General features: G+C 44.8%; 2 protein-coding genes and 1 long non-coding RNA gene across 5 annotated transcripts in view; 2 read left to right on the forward strand and 1 right to left on the reverse strand.

Annotated features, from left to right (window-relative positions):
• Nucleotides 1–22,710, forward strand: part of PLCB4 (phospholipase C beta 4) — a 665,275-nt gene that overhangs the window by 443,314 nt on the left and 199,251 nt on the right. The window lies entirely within an intron of this gene.
• On the forward strand, nt 311–21,719 carry ANKEF1 (ankyrin repeat and EF-hand domain containing 1). Of its 3 annotated transcripts, none has more exons than XM_083730238.1 (10): nt 311–517; nt 4,402–4,787; nt 6,930–7,129; nt 8,228–8,377; nt 10,795–10,918; nt 11,690–12,515; nt 17,328–17,554; nt 18,728–18,981; nt 20,231–20,374; nt 21,152–21,719. In XM_083730238.1, exons 2-10 carry the CDS (start codon nt 4,445–4,447, stop codon nt 21,311–21,313), a joined length of 2,430 nt encoding a protein of 809 aa, XP_083586364.1. In that variant the 5' UTR covers nt 311–517; nt 4,402–4,444; the 3' UTR covers nt 21,314–21,719. The 3 variants fall into 3 exon arrangements, with proteins under 3 accessions (XP_083586364.1, XP_083586365.1, XP_083586366.1); XM_083730239.1 differs by lacking the exon at nt 311–517 and adding an exon at nt 3,188–3,381; XM_083730240.1 differs by lacking the exons at nt 311–517; nt 6,930–7,129 and having other exon boundaries at nt 4,641–4,787.
• LOC310840752 lies at nt 12,439–14,554 on the reverse strand. The gene is made up of 3 exons (XR_014562089.1): nt 14,152–14,554; nt 12,842–13,015; nt 12,439–12,568 (listed from the first exon to the last, which is right to left on the reverse strand). It is a non-coding gene; the product is annotated as an uncharacterized lncRNA (long non-coding RNA).

The raw sequence follows: 22,710 nt of genomic DNA on the forward strand, positions 1-22,710 counted from the left end.
AACCCCATAGTTAACATTAACTGTCCAGGGGTCCTTTACCTTTTTTATTTTTTTATTTTTAGTTGAGATTCCTGCATTGCAGGCGGTCAGACTTGCTGGCTCTTGGGGTCCCTTGCAAGGCTCTGGTTCTAGACGTGTTGGCAAACTGGTGGCCTTCGGCCTCTTCTCCGTTGCATCTCCTCTTCCACGTGATTTGGGGAGTGGGATGTGCTTGGCTCCTGCTCTCCGCTTTGCGCAGCGAGCCGACTTGCCATTGTTACGCGCGCGCTGGCGCGCTTCCTCTCCCTGGTTCCGTTGCTATAGGAGCTCCCGTCTAACAATCCCCTCCTCCCGCTGGGTGCTCCGGGGACACGCTCGTTCTCGCGGACGCTGCCACCCGCCCAAGGAACCATTCCTGCTCTCTTGCCATCAGCCCGCGGAGGAAGCGGGGAAGAGTCATGCCCATCTACGAGGCGTCTGGGCGGCTGCTTTCGTCTGGTCTCCTCCAGCTCTCCTGGAGCGTCAGCAAAGCTTGCAGGTAAGCTGCTGGAGTCGCGTCAGGTTAAAGGGAGAAAGAAAAAGGAGGAGCGGGCGAAATCCAGGCAGATCTGGCCAGTAGTGGTCATTGTTTTTGCGGGGTGATGTAATCCCTTAGTGCTTCTGTCTAGAAAAAGGAATCTCGGAGAGCCCTGCGTTGGGAATGGTGTTGCAGCCCAAAGAGCCCAGCGCCTTTAAAAGGACCGAACAGATTGATTGACAAGCAAAGGCTATTGCGGACTTCATCACATGCGCGTAGAACTCTTCATGCGCTCGGTGGTAGGCTGCTCTTATTCAGGCTCTGTTGTTTGTCTTTTAAGGGACGACTGAGTTGACTTGGAGTTGCTTTGCTGATGAATTGTAAATGCTTATAAGTCATACCTGCAGATAGAACTGCAGCAGGTGAACTTTATTGCCAGCTATCCTCAAGTCATAAAGGAGCTCTCGGGAAAATTTATAGTTTACCTTAAAAACCATTGTAAACAGTTAAAGTCGTTGGTAGGATCTGAATAACACTTGTAGTTTAATGGTGAATTTTGGATATAATGGAGATGTAAAAGATTTGGATTATTATAAAAGATGCAGGGGAAAATGGTTAATAATAGGACCCACAAAGGGGAGGAGGGGAGTCCAGGAGATTCTTTGACATCTTGTTTTTATGTTATATGTTGTATGTTTGTGATTATAAAATTTTAATTTGAAAAACCAAATAGTTTCATATAAAAATTATTAAATAAAGGATCTATTGGGGAAATGATAATAATAATTCCAATTTTACAATTCTATGACTATTATTGATGAGGGCAGATTCATATATTCTTGTATATAGATCTGAATCTTGTGTCTTGACTATATGTCGGTGAGCATGGGAATGAATGATGAGCTAGAAACATATTGGGTTTATTATTATTATTATTATTATTAACCATTCTCCATCAATTAATGAGAAAAGGAACTATGAAAATTGGCAAAGGGGAGAGAAAATGCAGGTGAAATTATCATGAAGCAGTACTGGATTTGGGGTGGTGAAGTCTGTTCCCCTGCACAGGGCACCAAGCCAAGGGGGCACAAAATATTATTATTATTATTATTATTATTATTAAGAAGAAGAAGATCCATGCAAAAGCAACTGTATCAAAAGGAATTATTGTGAAAATAAGAAAATTTGAGGGCAGGGGCACTAAATTATGACTTAGCTCAGGGCTCCGTATCACCAAAGTCCGGCCCATGGGATAAGTTTGGTTGTGCCCACCTTATATTCAGAGTGGCTGAGGCTGTTTGTAAGTGTCCTTTCTTCAAACCATCTGCCGGCAGCCTTCCCAGGTGCTCTGACCTTCCTGAAAGCTCAGTGACGGCTCTGACCAGGCTTTTCTGTAAATCACAAAAAGCTGGGGTATCTTTGTGTGTGAAGGAACTGCCTAATATGTACCTGAGAGCTGTTTGTTGCCTTTTTTAAAAAAAAATGAGGCCTTTTACTTTTAATGACATGTAAAGGCAAGCATATAGACTTCCTTTAAATGCAAAAGTGTGCACACCAGTTTCAGATGCTTGGTAGGCAGTCCCTCCAGATGCACTTCATTTAAAGTTATGGGGGGAATTCGATGAGGTTGTTCCTTTCCCATGGGGCATATTATTATTATTATTATTATTATTATTATTATTATGAAATGTGTGCAGCTGGATAAGCTGCAGAATGCTGGGGAAATGTTTAATGGAAATTGGGGACAATATGCACATCACAATCACTGCACCGTGGTAGGTAATCTCAACTCCACACCCACCCAAACGTAGGGGAATTCTGAAGCACCTTGTGAATGAGACACAGCAAAATGGAAGGGGAAGGAAACTTTTGAGAAATTGGAGGCAAGTTTCCAGCACAGAGCCCCCAGGTCTGAATAGAAGGTGATACCTGGTGTGTCACAAAAGCTCTGCCTGTAGGTTTGGCCTCCAGGCATTCAACCCTTCGTGCTTCCATGCCACCCTAGATAACATAAGAAGAGCCTGCTGGATCAGACGAAAGGCCTATCTAGTCCTGCATCCTTTTCTAACAGTGGCCAATCAGATGCCTCTGAGATGCCTACAAGAAGGACCCAACTTTAGTCTGCCATTAACCAGCCCCCATCCACCTACCTTCTTACTTACAGGGGTTATTCCTGGCTGTTCCTCCTCCTTAGGCTCAGCTTTGTCCTTGTAGAAGTCAGTAGAGAGGAGGATGGGGACAAATCTAGCCTTTGTTGACTCGGTCTGCTGTTGGCTCTGCTTCTGCTTATAACTTGCCTCCTTTCCTACCAGCCTCAATGGGCACCAGCCATCAATAGCCTTGTCCTCCATGTCTAATCCTCTTTTAAATCCATCCAGGTTGGATGTCACATGCGTGTGTGAACTTGCTTTGTTTGTCGTGCTTTGGGTTTGTTGTCTTGCACCTCTGACCCTCAGGTTTCACAAGGAGGCTTCTGGCAATGTGTGCAAACATCACAGCACCCGTATTTGCCAAGAGGTTGAGGGTTTATTCTTGAGGCTCAGTTGACGCACTCCTAGAAACTAGAATTTTAAAACAGATTCAAATGAAAGCTAATGTGCCCGTCCATCTTTGACTTATGGCATTGTTGCTATGTTGCACTGTTGCATCATCAGGAGTATTAATGAGTTGCAAACAGCAATGGCAAACAGCAGTAGCAAAGGAAAACTGACTACAAACAGAAGTGTGGTGGCCGGTGGTGACTGGCGCCCTTTGGGTTGAGTGGAAGGTAGGGACATCAACAGTCCGCAGAGCCACAGCCAATGACAGACAGAGGAAACTTTTGTCTCCATCCTCCTGCCTGTTTGGAGTTCTACAAGGGCAACATTAAGGAGAAGGTTATTTATGTAAGCCACTACTGCGGCCAGTCTTTTGTTAGCCCAAGGATGGAAAATGAGTGAGGTCCCAACCAAAGAAGAATGGCAACTAAAGCTGACAGAATATGTGCAGCTTGCAGACTTAACATATAGAATAAGAGAGCAAGAAGAACGTACGTTTAGAGAAGACTGGAAAACGTTTATTGAACACATGGGATATTGGGTAGACTTGAAAATGTTGGCAGCATTAAGATAAATTCAGCAGTGTAAACAAGATTTGACAGATGTAATAATGGAAAACTGAATGGCAGTGACGGAGCTTCATGCTCCGGCACCGGGGGGGGGCGGAGAACAGGTGGGGGCATAGCTCCCCCCGTGCCCGTCTTCCTCCGCCAGTGCTGAATGGTATAGTTTTTGTAAAATATGCAGGGATTTATGATATGCAAACTGAACCATGGAAAGAAAAGAAGGGAAGTCATTGATATTTTAAGGATGTTTAAATGAGTTTAAATTCTAAAACAGAAAATTTAAGTGTGTGTGTGTGTGTGTGTGTGTGTGTGTGTGTGTGTGTGTAGACTAAGGAGGAGGAAGCTGACAGGCAATGCCACTTGCTGTAAGAAGATAGGCTGGTGGGAACCGGCTGAATTGAAACATGCTTTACTGTGTCATGAGCCACAGGCAGAGGGCCTTCTCGGTGGTGACACCCGCCCTGTGGAACGCCCTCCCATCAGATGCCAAGGAAATAAACAGCTATCTGATTTTTAGAAGACATCTGAAGGCAGCCCTGTTTAGGGAAGTTTTTAATGGTTGATGTTTTATTCTGTTTTTAATCTGTTGGGAGCTGCCCAGAGTGGCTGGGGAAACCCAGTGGGATGGGTGGGGTATAAATAATATGTTGTTGTTGTTGTTGTTGTTGTTGTTGTTGTTGTTTATTATGCACAGTCGCATCCTTTAACAGATAGGCTTAACCGCCACAGCACAAATGGGGTACATCGTAGAATTCCATTACAAAGGAGACTCATTTTTCTCCCGTTTCCTCCTTCTATCCAGAGAACCACCTCTATGAGAATATCCTTCCTTCACTTGATTGAGAATGCTGGCTGACAAAAGGCTCGAAAACCTACAGATCTACAAAGTTCTCCAGTGCGTTCGCCAGAAGGACAAGAAGCAGATTGAGAAGCTCACCAAACTCGGCTACCCGGAACTCATCAACTTCACCGAGCCAGTCGATGGGGAGGCTGCTCTTCACTTGGCCTGTGTTGCCAACGACATTGACATGTGCAACTTTCTCTTGGAGCTCGGCGCTCATCCGGATGTCCAGGATCGGATGGGCCGCACCCCTGTGATGAAAGCCGCTGAGCTGGGCCATGACTTGGCCTTGGATGTATTAGTCCAGGCCGAGGCAGACATGACCATCGTTGATGTGGAAGGAAAAGGTAAAGAGAATCAGGTGTTGGCAAGGGAGGTGGGGATTTCTCTTGTAGCTCAAGAAGTCCAATCCACATTGGGTCACATTTCAAAGTGCTGGCTTTCACCTTTAAAGCTCTAAACCATGGGTAGGCAAACTAAGGCCCGGGGGCCAGATCCGGTCCAATCACCTTCTAAATGAGGCCCGCAGATGGTCCAGGAAACAGCGTGTTTTTACATGAATAGAATGTGTCCTTTTATTTAAAATGCATCTCTGGGTTATTTGTGGGGCATAGGAATTCATTATTATTATTTTTTCAAAATGTAGTCCAGCCCCCCGCAAGGTCTGAGGGACAGTGGACCGGCCCCCTGCAGAAAAAGTTTGCTGACCCCTGCTCTAAACAGCTTGGGGCCAAATTACTTGAAGGATGATCTCTTCCCATGCATACTTGCCCAGACCCTGAGATCTTCATCTGAGTTCCTTTCCCAGGTTCCCTTGGCTTAGCTAATGAAGTGAGTCAGGTGTTTGCTAGGAAAAGAAACTTGCATTACTTTCTCAAAAAAAAACAGAGTCCTTTCTGTTGGGGATAATTCAGACTGAAATCCCCAGGTGTCAGAAAAAGTTATTTATGTATGCAACAACTGCGCCCCGTGTTTTCTTAGCCGCAAAATGGAAAATGAGCGAGGTTCCAACCAAAGAAGATTGACAACTTAGGTTCACAGAATATGTACAACTTGCAGACTTAACATATAGAATAAGAGAACAAGAAGCACATATGCTTAGAGAAGATTGGAAAATGTTTATTGAATATATGGGAAATAACTGTGTGCAGCTAAAAACACTGGCAGCATTAAGATAAATTCAAAAGTGTCAATAAGTTTTGATGGATGTAAATTAGTATATGGATGTAATACTATAGAAATATAGTTTTTTTCTAAAATATGCAGGGATATAAGATATGTAAAATGAACCATGGAAAGAGATGATGGGGAGTCATTGATATCTGATGTAAAGTGTTTATTTGAAATTGTAAAAGAGAAAATTTTATAAAAATCATTTTAAAAAAAAGAAGGAAAAGAGCCTTATCAGTAGTGACACCCATCCACCACCGGTTGAGAGAATTAGGTTGTAAACCATCCTGAGATCTACAGACGAAGAGCGGTCTATAAAGTCAATATATAAATAATAAAATAACTAGAATGTCATTCCCAAAGATGCTCACCTGACACCCACATTATGGTCTTTAGATACCTGCTAAAGATCGTTTTGATTTCCCTAGCCTTCATAGTAATTATCATGGGTACAAATATCCAGTGCTTTTTTTCTTTTAAAAAAATGTTTAGGGGTGCTCTCATTTTCCTACTCATATTGAAATACTGCCCCTCAATGAGGCCAAACTTAGGTTCACAAAATGTTTTGGGGTATGCATACCCCTGCGTCCCCCCCCCCAGAAAAAAGCACCGCAAATATCTGGTACATTAGTTCTTTGCTCTATTTCCCCCCCTTTGCTAGTTTCGTATTGATTCCTCATTGTTTCAACTGATGTGCTTATGCTGGTTTTAGTAATGTACAGTGGTACCTCGCAAGACGAATGCCTCGTAAGATGAAAAACTCGCAAGACGAAAGAGTTTTTCATTTTTTGAGTTTCTTCGCAAGACGATTTTCCCTATGGGCTTGATTCGCAAGACGAAAACGTCTTGCAAGTTTGTTTCCTTTTTTGAGCCTTTTTTGAGGTTTTTGAAGACTTTGGTGATTTTTGAAGCTTTTCCAAAACTTCTTTTGCAGCCATTTGGTAAGTTAAACTTTTAAAACTTTTTGGGGGGTTTTTGGATTTTGGGTTGGAATCCGTGCTTCGCAAGACGAAAAATTCGCAAGACGAAAACTTCGCAAGACGAAAAAACTCGCAGAATGAATTAATTTTGTCTTGCGAGGTACCACTGTATATTTTGGTGTTGTGATTTTAACTAATCAGTTTGAGTGTTTCTTTTGGTTTGGATTGTATTGGTATATTTTAATGCCTCTGCCAACCTCCCTGAGCACTTAGTTATATGGGCATTACACAAAGGCAATAAGCAGATTATTTTACTACTTGGCATTTAGTGGTTGGTCTCTCTTTTCAGGATCACGGCTCTTTCCCTGTTAAGCCACTCTGCAACTATTCTCCACACAGGTGTTCTGTTTTACTGCATTCTGCCCACCAAACGGCACTTCCGCTGTGTTCAGATGGTCCTGGAATATGGGGCGGATGTTAACAACTGCACTTTTGAGGGGAAGCCAGTTTTCGTACAAGCCTGTGAGCAGGCGCATGAGATCAGAGACATGTGCATGACATTTTTGGAGAGAGGAGCTGACCCTAATGCAACAAACCCAGTAAGAATGTTCTTAGCCATTCTAAGAGTGGGGAGTGGAATGCCGACAGGCGTAAGCATAATAATAATTAGGTCTGAAGTGGCTAATTGGTTAAATTAATCAACCATAAAAATGTTTTAAGAATATTTATTATCCTGAGCAACCAGGCAGCAGATCATATATATCACATACGGTGGTCCCTCGGTTCTCGAATGTCTCTGTTGTCGAACATTTCAGAACCCAGACACCGAAAATCCAGAAATAAATGCTCCCATTTTCAAATGTGCCTCGGAAGTCGTTCGACTTTTTCAATTTTTTGATTGAAAATTTGTCGTTCGATTTTTTCAATTTTTCAATTTTCTCAATTGCATTTGCAACTGAGCCCTTTGTGCCTCAGTTTCCGAACGTATCGGAACTCAGGTAGTCTTCCGGAATGGATTATGTTCGAGAACCGAGGTACCGCTGTAATTTGAAAAGCTGAAGATGGTATAATAATAATAATAATTAATAATTTGTTATTTATACCCCACCCATCTGGCAGAGTTTCCCCAGCCACTCTGGGCAGCTTCCAATCAAGTGTTAAAAACAATACAGCATGGTAAGGAAGCACATAAAAATAAATTCACACTAAAATACTGGTGAATTTCCAGGAAGCCTTTTTATGTATGGATATTAAGAAATTGCAAATTGATGTGGACGTTTGGAGATGATTGGGAAAATGAGAAAAGGGGAGAAATGGAAATTGTCAGATTCATCTATCACTCCTCCCAGCGTTATCAAGACACATTAATACACATGTAAATTCAAGATAGGGAGCAGGCCACAGAAATATCTCATCTTTTCTGCTAGGATCATGATCTTTTTCAGAGAGGCCTGCTTTGTACCTGAAGCACAATGGCTCCCATTGTACACACAGTCCCCTTTTTCTCAGGTAGAGGAGAGGGCAGCAAGGAACTACTTAGCAGCCCTAACGACTGTACATGGCTTCCATTCTTTATAGAATAAAACATTTCCTCTGCCCCCCCCCACTTTTTGCAATATAGTAAATGAGCAAATATATGTTAATTCTCCCTCTCTCTCTCTCCTGCCCCTCTCTTCCTCCCTTTCTTTGATCTGCAGGCGACCGGCCGCACAGCCCTGATGGAAGCAGCCAGAGAAGGGGTTTTGGATGTGGTCCGCGGTATTCTTGAGAGAGGTGGAAATGTTAATGTTTTTGACAATGAAAGACACCATGCCGCACATTTTGCTGCCAAAGGAGGGTTTTTTGAGGTATTCTTTGTTGGTGGTGTCAGAAACAAAGGTACCCAGCCCAAGGAACTCTCTCAGTTAATTACTAATAATCAGGCTTAGCTAACAGAGGGGATCCCAGAAAATCCAATTTCGCTTTTTCCCAAAGCACACTTTTCAGAGTATTTAGCTTGACCAGAATAGAAAGAAACATGGAGATACTATAGTGGTGTGCTATGGTGAGAGGGATGCGAGTGGCACTGTGGTCTAAACCGCTGAGCCTCTTGGGCTTGCTGATCAGAAGGTCGGCGGTTTGAATCCGCAAGACGGGGTGAGCTCCTGTTGCTGTGTCCCAGCTCCTGCCAAATTAGCAGTTCGAAAGCACACCAGTGCTAGTAGATAAATAGGTACCGCTTCAGCGGGAAGGGAAAAGGCGTTTCCGTGCACTCTGGTTTCCGTCACAGTGTTCCGTTGTGCCAGAAGCGGTTTAGTCATGACCCAGAAAGCTGTCTGCGGACAAACGCCAGCTTCCTTGGCCTGAAAGCGAGATGAGCACCACAACCCCATAGTCACCTTTGACTTGACTTAACCGTCCAGGGGTCCTTTACCTTTACCTTTTTTGTGTGCTGTGATAACTTAGGGTTTTCCCTACTCCCCTGCACAGCCTGAGGGTCATTGTCCTGAAGGCAGAGCCAGTGCTGTCCAGCACCACTCAGCACCACTCAGCCTCTGCCTCCTTCAAGGAGGGAGAAACTTGAAGATCTGGAGAGCAGTGAGGAGGCGTGAGGATGGATTTGAAAGTGGCAGATTGCTAGTTAAAGAGTCAGAACGATGATCCCTTTGGGTAATAAAGGTAAAGGGACCCCTGACCATTAGGTCCAGTCGTGACCGACTCTGGGGTTGTGGCGCTCATCTCGCTTTACTGGCCAAGGGAGCCGGCATACAGCTGCTTCTGGCAAACCAGAGCAGCACATGGAAATGCCATTTACCTTCCCGCTGGAGCGGTACCTATTTATCTACTTGCACTTTGACGTGCTTTCGAACTGCTAGGTTGGCAGGAGCAAGGACTGAGCAACGGAAGCTCACCCCATCGTGGGGATTCGAACCGCCGACCTTCCGATCGGCAAGTCCTAGGCTCTGTGGTTTAACCCACAGCGCCACCCGCGTCCCTTTGGGTAATACGACATTTTATATTCAATATGTCTTCGTGTGGTTTTTTAAAAAATAGCAGCTGCAAAGGGCCCAATCTGGATTGGGAGTGGCTTTGTGCCATACCATAAAAAAATGGAGCCCACCCTCAAATTTCCTATTTGCCCAAGAGGTGAAGCTGCATAATAGCAACTTCTGTCTCAAGGCAATTACCAATTTCAGCTGGGAGAAGGGATTTATGTTGGAAATCACTGCAGCAATGATGGAAAGAGGATTAAACATTAAACTCCCCTCTGCCTGTGCCTCAATTCTGTTGTGGATCACAGCTCCCCATGCAGGGCTCGTACGGGATAGCGGTAGGCTTTGGCCATCTTTGGTAGCACGGCGCTCTGAGCGAGGCCAAAATTTAGCACTTCCAAAGGAATCTTCTCAGTGATGGATCTTCTCAATTTGGAACTCTCTCAGCTTGGCGCCCTGTGCAGGGAAGCCAACTTCGCTGCTCTAAATTGGGCACTGTTTTGAAACACCCACACAAATGCAAATTTCATGTGATGTGGAGTTTGACCCTTGTCAGAAGGAGAAAAAGGCTTATTTTAAAGCACAGATGGGCAACCTTCAGCTCTCCAGACCCTAGCTGTCAACTTTTCCCTTTTCTTGTGAGGAATGCTATTCGGAATAAGGGAATTTCCCTTTAAAAAAGGGAAACGTTGACAGCTATGCTCCAGACATTGCTGGACTCCAGCTCCCATCAGCCCCAGTGAGCATGGTGCCGTGGTCAGGAAATATGGGTTTTGTAGTCTCGCAAATTTTGAAAGGCTGCAGGTGCTCCAGCCCTTGCCTTAAGTGGAGGTATTTCTGTGCAGGAATTTTGCTCTCTCACCATTACAAGTATTAATTAGGCCATGGGTAGGCAAACTAAGGCCCGGGGGCCAGATCCGGCCCAATCGCCTTCTAAATCCAGCCCATGGACGGTCCAGGAATCAGTGTCTTTTTGCATTAGTAGAACGTGTCCTTTTATTTAAAATGCATCTCTGGGTTATTTGTGGGGCATAGGAATTTGTTCATTTCCCCCAAAAAAATATAGTCCAGCCCCCACAAGGTCTGAGGGACAGTGGACCGGCCCCCTGCTGAAAAAGTTTGCTGACCCCTGAATTAGGCCTTTCTCTGGTGCCCCAGCTTATATAGTTACAGTTTTTCAGACTGTTTAAATGGCATCCATTTGCTGCAATTGTGCTGAGAAGAAAACAGGTACAGTACATTTGGTTAAAGTATGTCTGTCTTGGTTTAATGGTGTTGACTTTGGTTCCCAGATCCTGAAGCTTATTTCTGCCTACAATGGAGATGTGGGTTTGATAGCCATGAATGGAAACACGCCGCTGCATTATGCTGCTGCTGGGGGTTATGCAGAGTGCTGCAGATTTATAGGTCAAAGAGGTAAAGGATGGTTGTCTGAGAATGAAGCGCTCCCTCCAACCCCGGGATAAACTCAGGGGTTCAGTCACCTGATTCAGTGAACAAGAATCCACTGCACTCAAGCAGGAACAGAGCAATCTAGTTTCGGTGCCTGTAATATACTGCATCAGGGTGGTCCAACCCACAGCTGTGGCCCTCGATGCCTTGTTTGGCGGCCTTCAGCAACATTCAGGAAAATGACATCTTAAAGCCTTAAGAAAATTTTGTGTGAAATCTCGTTGTTAGAAAAAGCACCCACGTCTGTTTGCGTATGAAATTGGTTTACTGGTTGCATGTATTGAATCTGTTAAATACACAATATGTATTTAATCAAACTGTGTATATTAAGTAATATCAAATATATTGCAATGCTTTAATTTATGATATGGACATTTAATGTGTGGGGTGGCCTGTGGATTGTTCGCACATCCACAGAGGTGAGCAGGTTGTGTGCTGGTGTGTGGTGCTTGTGTCCAAGCAAGGGAGTGTGTGAAAGAATGTGGGGTGGCCACACCCACCTTTGGCCACACCCACCAACTGCATGTGACCCCCCCCCCAAGGGTTGCTCAAGGATGGGTGTGGCCCTCCGGCCAGAAAGGGTTAGTCACCTCTATTCCGTAAGAATCTTGCGAGCCATAAAATGAATGAGTCAACCACGGTTTTGATGATTCCCCAGGTGTTGAGACTTTCTTTTGACTCATTTTCTAAGATTTTAGAGCTGTCTTCATTGGAACTTACACTTTTGCCTTTTAGGCACTGACCCTACATGGAGGAACCTAGAGAAAAAGACCCCGAGGCAGGTGGCTAAAGACGGTGGATTCAAAGCAGCAAGTAAGGAGATTCGTAAAATTGAGCGGCGCTATGCCAAATATTCCAAGCCCAAACCTGGGGTGAAGAACCCCAACCCACCCTGGGCTGTTAGGCTACACGACTGGACCGTAGAACACCAGGCAAGTCTTCGCGAAGCATTTGAGATTGCAGATCGAGGGGATGGGGCCGTGAACAAGGAAGATTTTGTGTCCATCATCGAAGAGAGGTGTCCGTTTGTGGAGGCTGAACAATTAATGACAATTGCTCAGGCTCACGAGAAAACGCGAGCAGGAGGGATTAAGTTCGAGGAGTTTCTTAAGGGCAACCGGTTCTTGCAGAAAGCCTTCCTCCTTACATCTTATGGTCCCAAGAAGAAGAAACCCAAGAAAGCGAGAGGCAGGAAAGCCAAATTTGTCGCCCCTATGCCAATCTGCGTCATTCCGGACAGTGCGTACCCGCGGCGGGCAGATGGCGGGCCGCCCGAGTACATGATCGAAACCTATAAGAACGTGACGGACTGCAACCGATTCAATCGGGACCACCCTCCCGAGCACCCCATTCAAGATGATTCCTGGTGGTACATTGACGACCCGCTGAAGACTTTCGCCCACATCAACTACCTCGCTAAAGACGGAGACCTTTCGTCCATGAAGAAAGCCTTTGAGGCAGGGGTATCAGTGGACATACGAGACCATTTCTACAAAACTCCTTTGATGGCCGCTTGCGCAAGTGGGAACATTGAAGTGGTGAAGTTTCTCCTGGAAAGAGGGTGGGTTTACTTCCTCTGGTGGCTTACTAGGCTGGTGGGCATAGGAGGCAACCCTGTAGACACAAGTAATGTGGGATTTATGTGGGAATGTTGAGGAAGAGGATGTATTGATGAAACATTATCCTTCCTCACTCACGCCAGTGAGCAAGCAGGAGAGCACATTCCCTTGCAGATAGTTGGAAGCAAGTTGATGGATTTGTTAGAATCGTTTAACTTATGCAATCCAGTCTGGATTGTTTCTGGTAAGTTTCCCCTTTTATTTCCCTCTTAAAACAATAATAACACAAGACAGTCTTCTTTAAAAGTAAGAGTAAAGTTTGACTTACATTCAGTTCACAGCAGTAATCTGAAGGCAGGCTTGATCTTGGGGTTACAGTTACATTTGTACAGAAAAGAAGTCTCAGCTACACCTCAGACTTTCTACCTTGTGGCTTCCATCCTCTTGTAAGGATGACCCCTGTGTTGGCTAAGAGCCAGGAGAGGAGGTCCAAGAGAGAGGTCTGAAAAGAGAAAAAGGGAAGATGGCTGTGTGGCTAGCCCTTTTACAGGGTCTGCTAAGCTCATGCGCATCTACCTGGTCATACACAAGGGCAGGAGGCTCCAGAGCAGGTATGGCAGGAAGTCTTCCCTGTCTGGAGCCACATTCCCCTAGGTGTCCACTCTAGGCAACAGGAAAATGTTGTACTTGACTGCTTCAGTGATGATACAGCCCCCAATTTATGAGGGGTGTGTCCATGCCCTGTGCAGGGCATTCAGAATTTTGCGGTTGAGTGCAGACACAAAGGTCAGTGGGCATCAGGGACTGGGCAGATGAGGAATGGTGGAGATCGCCTCCGCATCCTGACCCCTCGAGAGAGGAGGAAAAGGAAGACAGTATAGATTTACAACAGGGGGTCACAGCTCAGAGGCAGATGAGGGGGAAAGTTGGGAAATAATGGGAGAGGAGGAGGCAGGAGCGAAATGGCAGCTGGCCTATATGGTGTCATTAGAAAGGAATTCCAGACCCTCCATGTCCCAGAATCCAGCAGGCCTTAAAAGTAGGAGAGTGAAGAGCTCAAAGACAGAGGGCCATCTAGCAGCACCATAGAAGTGACAAATGAGGAAGTGGGAGAAACAGAGGGTGGAGATTCACTCGGGACAATGCCTTCATCCAAGAGGCTGGCTTATTTGTAATATTGAAATGAAAAGGGAGGGTAAGAAACTTTTCCTTGTCTTGATACTTTCCTGGGCAACCAGGCAGGAGCCGCTGACACCATCCTGACAGTGGGTAGTAGTAGTAGTAGTAATAATAATAATAATAATAATAATAATAATAATAATAATAATAATTAATAAATAAAATAAAATAAAATAAAATAAAATAAAATAAAATAAAATAAAATAAAATAAAAATAATTTATTTATACCCCGCCCATCCGGCTGAGTTTCCCCAGCCACTCTGGGCAGCTTCCAATCAAGTGTTAAAAACAATACAGCATTAAATATTAAAAACTTCCCTAAACAGGGCTGCCTTCAAATGTCTTTTAAAGATAAAATAGCTGCTTATTTCCTTCAAATCTGAAGGGAGGGCGTTCCACAGGGCGGGCGCCACTACCAAGAAGTAGTGGGTAGCTTTGGACAGGCCACCAAGTCTTACCCTATCCGACTTCACAAGATAGTTGTGAAGGAAGCAACAGAAGGCTGCACCCAAAGGGACGGGCTAGAACAGTAGTCAACTTTTTCATATCCTTCCTTTAACCCAAAGATACACTTGGAGACCCATTTCTTTGTGTGTTCCTTGTGGTAGAGGTGCTGTTGTCTCCCACCTTTGTTCAGGCTGCAGGCCAGTAGTAGTGTGTCCTCACCCATGAATTGAAGATAAATGGCTATGTCCAACACAAGTGACCATTGTGATGTGACAGCCTAGGCAAGTTGTCATGGAAGATTGTATGTTTGACTGGAGGAGCTACGTTTCCAACCATGGTGGGAGCAATGGACCAGGACTGAGGAGATCCACAGCCAGATCCTTCTTCAGCCATGGAACTCATCTGGTGACCTTAGGTCAGACACCATCTCTAAGCCTAACTAACCTAACTCTCAGATTTGTTGCAAGTGTGAAATGGGGTGGGGGAGAATGCAATGCATGATAGCCTTAGCCCCTTGGAGGAAAGGCAGTTTATGACTGTGTACATATACCTTGAGGGACGTGGGTGGGTTAAACCACAGAGCCTAAGGGTTGCTGATCAGAAGGTCAGTGGTTTGAATCTCCACGATGGGGTGAGCTCCCGTTGCTCAGTCCCTGCTCCTGCCAACCTAGCATGTCAAAGGGCAAGTAGATAAATAGGTACCACTCCAGCGGGAAGGTAAACGGTGTTTCCATGTGCTGCTCTGGTTCGCCAGAAACAGCTTAGTCATGCTGGCCACATGACCAGGAAGCTGTACGCCAGCTCCCTCGGCCAATAGAGCGAGATGAGCGCCGCAACCCCAGAGTCTGCCACTACTGGACCTAATGGTCAGGGGCCCCTTTACCTTTACCTTTACATATACTTTGAAGCACATTTAAAGCACGTGACTTCTCCAAAGAATCCTGGGAAAGGTAGTTTGTTATGGGGTGCTTGGAATTGTAGCTCTGGGGGGAGTAAATTACAGTTTCCAAGGTTCTTCCAGGGAACTCATGTACTTTAAATGTACCGTCCGTATGTGGATGCTTTGACCTCGTTGGCAAACCGCTTAGAGATTGGCTTAAAGAAAGGTGTTGCATCAACTGTTGTCAGGCAGCAGAGGAACCAACCCCCATGGCTGGTTGCCAGGAATGGACAAGACAAGGGAAAATCCTTATCATCTGCTTTTATTCAATATTCACAGAGAGAGGCTTAGAAATGTGGCCTCTCGGAATAATGGTGTTGCTCCAAGTAAATCTCCACTTCTCTCCCAGTTCCTCAATCATCATCCCTTCTACGGTTGGTGCTGAGGGCCCTTTGCTCTCCTATTTTTAAGACTCGCTGGGTTCTGGGAGATGGTGGGTCTGGAATGCTTTCTAGTGATAATGTATCAGCCAACTGTCAGCTGTGACCTCCCTCAAACCCCTGTTGTAATTCTGAATGGTCTTCTTCTTTGAAGGGTCAGGCTGGGGAGGTGGGCTTCACCATTCCTCCTCTACCCAGTCCCAGACAATTGTGTACCATCATTGTGGTGATGAATAATGGCAGTTGGTCAGGCCCGGATTTAGGTTTGATGAGCCCCTAAGCTACTGAAGGTAATGGGGCCCTTTATATGTCCAGCTGTCCTTTGACAGGAACAAACTGTCTCTGTTTTTTGTGTTGAATATACCATATTTTTCGCTCTATAAGACACACTAGACCACAAGACGCACCTAGTTTTTGGAGGAGGAAAACAAGAAAAAAAATATTCTGAATCTCAGAAGCCAGAACAGCAAGAGGTGCGCAGTGAAAGCAGCAATCCCTCTTGCTGTTCTGGCTTCTGGGATAGCTGCGCAGCCTGCATTCACTCCATAAGATGCACACACATTTCCCCTTACGTTTTAGGAGGGAAAAAGTGAGTCTTATAGAGCAAAAAATACGGTATGCTATATGGTAATTTATGGACTCATTGCTTACATCATAGGAGCCTACAGACCACAAAACACTTTTGCTGTATATAGGTTTTGTTTTATTTGCTTTTTATCTTATATTTTGGAAATGTACATCCAGGTATGGTTTTTTCCTTTAATTTTTTGGGGGCGGCCCAAGAGAGTGGGGCCCTAAGCTATAGCTTGTTAGCTTACATGTCAATCAGGCACTGCAGTAGTTGTAACAGAAACCGGCATTGGTGTGTGCAAATTATTGGAGATTCATTCTCCTTGTCTGCCATCATGGTATTGTTGTCTATCACATGGCGGTGTATGTTTTCATTCCACAGAATGGGAAGTGACGGAGACAGGATGTTTGTGTTACTGTGTTCCGTGAAGTGGGACGATTGTCCTTTGTTCTTTTTCTCTTTGCTGTCTGATGCTAGAGGGAGCCATGTTGCAGTGCTTGATGTGTGTTTATATATAAATAAAGTAGATTAGCCAAAATGCTGAGTTGCTGAGGTCTGTTACACAAGCTGCACAAACTCTGTGGATCCCTAAGTGTGCTGATGTCTGTTGGCATCAGTCTCTATGATGTTCGGGAAGAAGAAAGCTTTTGAAGCTCCCGAACGATCGACCAGGAGGGAGAGAACATGCCAGTCAGGCATGTGTGTCTGCCAGGGTCCTACACGAGAGTAGGATGGATCCTGTCAGGGAACTGCCATCGGAGCCAAGGGTGGTGGTAAGGCTCCCCAATGACGCTGGAGAGGGAACCAGCAAGGAGAGAGGGAGAGCTTCCACTGGGGAAGGAAATAGACGTGATGCCAGGGAGAAGGAGGAGGCTGAGGGAACTTCGGAGGGAAGGCTCCGAGACTGTTCCAGCGAGACCAGCGGGGAGAGCACAGGACCTCCCCTTGGGACGCCCACTCTGCGCAGAAAGCTTCTGCGCAGGGAAGCTAGGCGGCGACTTGGTGTCAAAGAACTTTTATGTTGGAGGAAATTCAGGAAACGCCCACTGACAGATTCTGCCAGTGATTGAGACAGTCACGGAGTGCTGATTGTCCAGCCAGGGGAAAGTTTTAACCAAACTACTCAGCTTGGAGCAGTTTGCGACTTACGCACAAGCAACCCCAACCCCCATTACAGATCCTAACACAAATCAGGTCCCTTCTCATTGGAATTCACTGAAATGAAATTCCTCAAATATCCCTATGTGACAAAACAGCATATTTCTAATATAGAGAACAATTGTTCTTTGCCTGCAGGGCTAATGTGAACGCAACAGACAATTTCATGTGGACTTCTCTCCACCATGCATGCCATGCAGGCCAGCAGGATATTGCTGAACTGCTCATCAATTCTGGAGCAACAGTAGATGCTATTTCAATCAACTATGGAACCCCATTGATGAGAGGCCTTGAGAGCTGCCGACTGGACACAGTTCATCATTTGGTCAACGCCGGTGCTAAGCCTCAGCTGACAAACAGAAAAGGTAAAACCTTTGTGTTACTGCTAATGGACAGCCAATGCAACCTTTAAATTAGCTATGGTGTTTCATCAGTAACTTCTGACCTAGACAGGAATTTGAATCATTGCCCCTTTACATTTTCTTTTTCTTTTTTAAAAAAATAACTCTTTCCAGCTTATGTTGTTGCTTTTGTTTAGTCATTTAGTTGTGTCCAACTCTTCATGACCCCCTGGACCAGAACACGCCAGGCACTCCTGTCTTCCACTGCCTCCCGCAGTTTGGTCAAACTCATGCTGGTAGCTTTGAGAACACTGTCCAACCATCTCGTCCTCTGTCGTCCTCTTCTCCTTGTGCCCTCAGTCTTTCCCAACATCAGGGTCTTTTCCAGGGAGTCTTCTCTTCTCATGAGGTGGCCAATGTCTTGGAGCCTCAGCTTCAAGTTCTATCCTTCCAGTGAGCATTCAGGGCTGATTTCCTTCAGAATGGATAGGTTTGATCTTCTTGCAGTCCATGGGGCTCCCTGTCTGTGGAATGCTCTCCCTAGGGAAGTTCGTCTGGCACCCTCATTATGCACCTTTAGACACCAGGCAAAAACATTTCTTTTTAACCTGGCCTTTGGTTGATCTGATTATATCCTACGCCCTTGTGTGGGGAGTTTTTTGGGGGAGGGGGCTATTGGGTTGTTGTTTTTATTTCTATTATGTATTTTGTGGTTTTATGTCTTGATTTTATTCTGTAAACTCAGGCCTCCTCGACCTCGGCCCTCCAGATGTTTTTGGCCTACAACTCCCATGATCCCTAGTTAGCAGGACCAGTGGTCAGGGATGATGGGAATTGTAGTCTCAAAACATCTGAAGGGCCAAGGTTGAGGAAGCCTGTGTAAACTGCTCTGAGACCCCTGGGTATAGGGTGGTACATAATGTCATTAAATAAATAAATAAATAAATAAATAAATAAATAAATAAATAAGAAAGAGGTAGGCACCAATGGATTCAAAATCCAATCATTTTACAATGCTTCACCACTGAACTTTATGCACCCAGGTTAGTTGTATCTCAATAGCATCTTTATCACCCAAATACTCTGGGCTCCCATCCCACTCTGTCCCTGTATTCTTGGTGACATGGAATCACTCTGGCATCAGGCAGAAGAACGCCACTGCCCTCACATACTGAGCCACCTTCTTTTTTCAAACAGGACAAAACGCTCTGGAAGTTGCAAAGGCTTATGCTGACACCCGGCTGGTCCACTACATTCAAGACACGCTGGACCGCATGCCGAAGCCACCTGACAGCAAAGGGGACAAGCAGAGAGGGAAAAAGGGGGCCAAGCCAAAGGCACCGGCCAAAGCAGCCTCAGCAGCCTCAGGAGCCCCAACCACTCCAGCAACGCCTGCCACTCCCAAGGCAAAGATCCCAGATCCTGCGTCGAAAGAGTCTGTGAAAGAGGAGGTAAGGCAATGCCATGGTTCTGCACAAGAGATTTCTTCAATGGTGGGTTCTCCAGATGTTGCTGGACTCAACTCTCGTCATCCCCAGGCAGCTTGGTCAGGGGGTGATGGGAGCAGAAGACCTCAACAGCTTGCATGGTAGCCAGAAGCATCATAGCCAGACACTGGAGAGACTTGTCTGGAGTAAGCATGGATGGACCAATGGTATCAAATGTTGTGGGAAACAGCCTTATTAGAAAAACTAACCCATAAACTGAAGCTGACACAGGGACAAATAGAAGAAGATGCCTTCGGCCTGGTATAGCTCCCCTTTATCACATACACAGCCCAACAAGACAACGACACGAATCCGCCAACAACATACAAATCAATCTGGCTAACCTGATCAAAAAATGCACACACACACACACCCCACTCACACACAAAAACAAATCTCACTACAGCCAATCAAAGACAACCACCCACACCCTAGACCACCCCCAAGCTTTCTCACCACCAAGGAAACACAACTACTGCCACCTGACCCCACCCCACCCCACGCCTCCCCCTCATCCCCCCTTTTCTTCCTAACCTAACATTGTATGTAACACTAATGTCTCACAACAAATGAAACTGATCTGTAGAAAGCACAGCTTGAAGAAAGAGACAATGCACATAGTTTTGTAAACTAAGAAATCTTTATTACAGGGGTAGGCAACTTAAGGCCCAGGGGCCGGATCTGGCCCAATTGCCTTCTCAATCCGGCCCACAGACGGTCTGGGAATCAGCGTGTTTTTACATGAGTAGAATGTGTGCTTTTATTTAAAATGCATCTCTGGGTTATTTGTGGGGCCTGCCTGGTGTTTTTACTTGTCAAAGAGAACAACTACCAGACTTTTAGAAGACATCTGAAGGCAGCCCTGTTTAGAGAAGCTTTTAATGTTTAATGTATTACGGTATTTTAATATTCTTTTGGAAGCCGCCCAGAGTGGCTTGGGAAGCCCAGCCAGATGGGTGGAGTATAAATAATAAATTATTATTATTATTATTATTATTATTATTATTATTATTATTATTATTATTATCAGTGCTCACATTGCAATGGGGGAGCAGCCTCCATGACCCCCATCCCTACTGCGACAGCCCCCTGCTTTTGGATTTTGACACATAACGAGAAACTTGGGTTGCAAAAAGGCCTATTCCGGCTAATTGCGTGAGACATTTATGACACACACAAACACTTGTGCAACTGATGATGTTCTGTGTTTAAGGTTCTACCGTCGTCGGAAACAATCGCTGAGAAATCTCTCTTCGAGGAGAAGAAAGAATCCCTCAAGGATAATGTCGTCCATCTGAATTCACTGATAACCAGAGGAGCCACAAGGAAAGTTAATATCACTTTCACACCACAGAGGGTAAGTATGTCTGTAAAAAAAAAGACCAGCTCCCTCTGCTGATCTTAACACCCGAGTGGGTCTCTGGGGAAGAATGTGGTAGAATGGCTTATTTCTTAGTGTTCCACTCATCTGAGGCGGGAGGAAATGATCACAAAGAAATTCAGTTCTTGAATATTTCCCCTATTGGGAGTTGTAGGTGACAGGATTGTATATGATGCTTCAACTCTGCTGGAGTACTTCCGCTCCATAATTCTGAATCCTTTACAGCTAGATGTTGCTAACTTTATTCCAGAGCCCAGCAGTACTGGGGAGGGGTTCAGTTTGTGAAAAAAAATATCCAATGCTTTTTTTCTGGGGGGGGCGCAGGGGTACACATACTCCTAAACATTTTGTGTATCTAAGTTTGGCCTCATTGAGGGGCAGTATTTCAATATGAGTAGGAAAATGAGAGTACCCATAAACATTTTTTTAGGGGTGGGGAAACACACTGAAAATATCCTTCTGGAAAAGAAAGCTGCCTGGAAAATATAAAACTTGGGAATAAGCGAGATAGTAACTGGAGGTTGCCAATCTTTCTGGGTACCATAAACACACTATGATCAAGAACACATCAGAAACCTATTCCATAGGCTACAAAAGAATGTTTCTTTCAATCCTAAATTCAGCATGGCGGGGGCATGGGAGGGGGTGGTTATAAAATATATCAACCATGCTTTTCCCCTTCCGTTAAGAAATGTATGTAAGGATAACCCTTACGTGCTGAATCTTAATTATGGGATCCTTTTCTCTTTCAAGACTTGGAGTCCAGAAGCAACAACCCAAGACCTTCTAAGGAAGAGAGAGATGCGCCGGCAGCGTTTTAGTTATGAGGTGGACTTCGATGACTTTATGATGCCCTTTAAGAGGAACTTTATGGAGAAAGCCCGTTTGTTACAACAGGGTGCTATTTTGCATTAATCACTGTGGAATTCCTGCAAGGATGTCCAGGAAGAAAAGGATCCAGTTCCGAAGAGGGCAAGAATCATGTTATCCTGAACTGTGATGGAAGTTTCGCTTTGTTCTTTAGTTATGTAATTTCAGTACAGGGCATGCTTGAAGTATTCAACCAGGAGGACCACTCTGTCTTGCATTTGGGAATGGATTTGTTTTCATTTATTTATTTTTTAGCAACAAGTTGGAAGATTAATGTACATTTCAGGAAAGTGGGAGTCCAGCTACCCTACTGCATTGCAGTTGACTTTTTATTACCCTCTCCCAGTCATCCAGATCTGAAACCATCTCCTTGCTTAAAAAATAGACTCTATCCTGCTACAGAAACTTGAAACCAATTATTTCCAGGTGCTATAAATATCCATTGTACTGAGCAGTGTTGGTGATACTTCTTAAATCTACGGCAGCTGTAGAATTTGTGCAAGTCTGCAGAATTTTCCCATGAGAAGAATATCCTGGTGCTTATGGGTGTGTAGGTTTTCCCTTATTTTTTGTGGGCATGTCGTGGGTGGAATAACATAAAAGCAATACAGATATAGTGATCTGGGTGATTCCTAGGAGGAATCTACACACATATAAAAACCATTCTGAAAATGCTTTTAAAAAAAGTTTTTAACAATACATGGAATTTTCCATAAGGCTCACCATCACCATCTAGTGTCACATTGTATATTGCACTTAAAACACACACAAAACATTTTATTTGCAGCTATACAGCTGAGTCCCTAGTTTTGATCCATGTCCACTCAACTCTAAAAAATGAAGTTGAGAAAAATTCCTGTTTATCAAGGAAATGAAATAACAAACAAACCATGATTTACCCCAATATGTATGTAAGTATGTATATGCACCCAATGTTCTTTGGAAGAACCTTAATATGTTTGTATTATTTAGCTAGTTATCCAATAGTCTGTAGTGAATAACCACTATTTTTTGCTGCTAGTCCTTCCTCCAAAACCAGGAATGCAAAGACAGCAGCCACAGCGCTCCGATGTTTCCTTAGCCAGGACAATCAATACAGGGACAACAACAAACTGGGGTTGTTTCACTTGCCAGTGTGGTGTAGTGGTTAAGAGCGGTGGACTCGTAATCTGGGGAACCGGGTTCGTGTCTCCGCTCCTCCACATGCAGCTGGTGGGTGACCTTGGGCCAGTCACACTTCTTGGAAGTCTCTCAGCCCCACTGACCTCACAGAGTGTTTGTTGTGGGGGAGGAAGGGAAAGGAGAATGTTAGCCGCTTTGAGACTCCTTCGGGTAGTGATAAAGCGGGATATCAAATCCAAACTCTTCCTCTTGTTTCACTTGTGTCCTGCCTTCCTCTGTCTGGCTTTGTAGCATTTTTACTCACCACAGGCATACAGAAA

Source organism: Podarcis gaigeae, assembly GCF_964106915.1.
Source record: "Podarcis gaigeae genome assembly, chromosome: 3".
In the NCBI taxonomy this organism is placed as follows: domain Eukaryota; kingdom Metazoa; phylum Chordata; class Lepidosauria; order Squamata; family Lacertidae; genus Podarcis; species Podarcis gaigeae.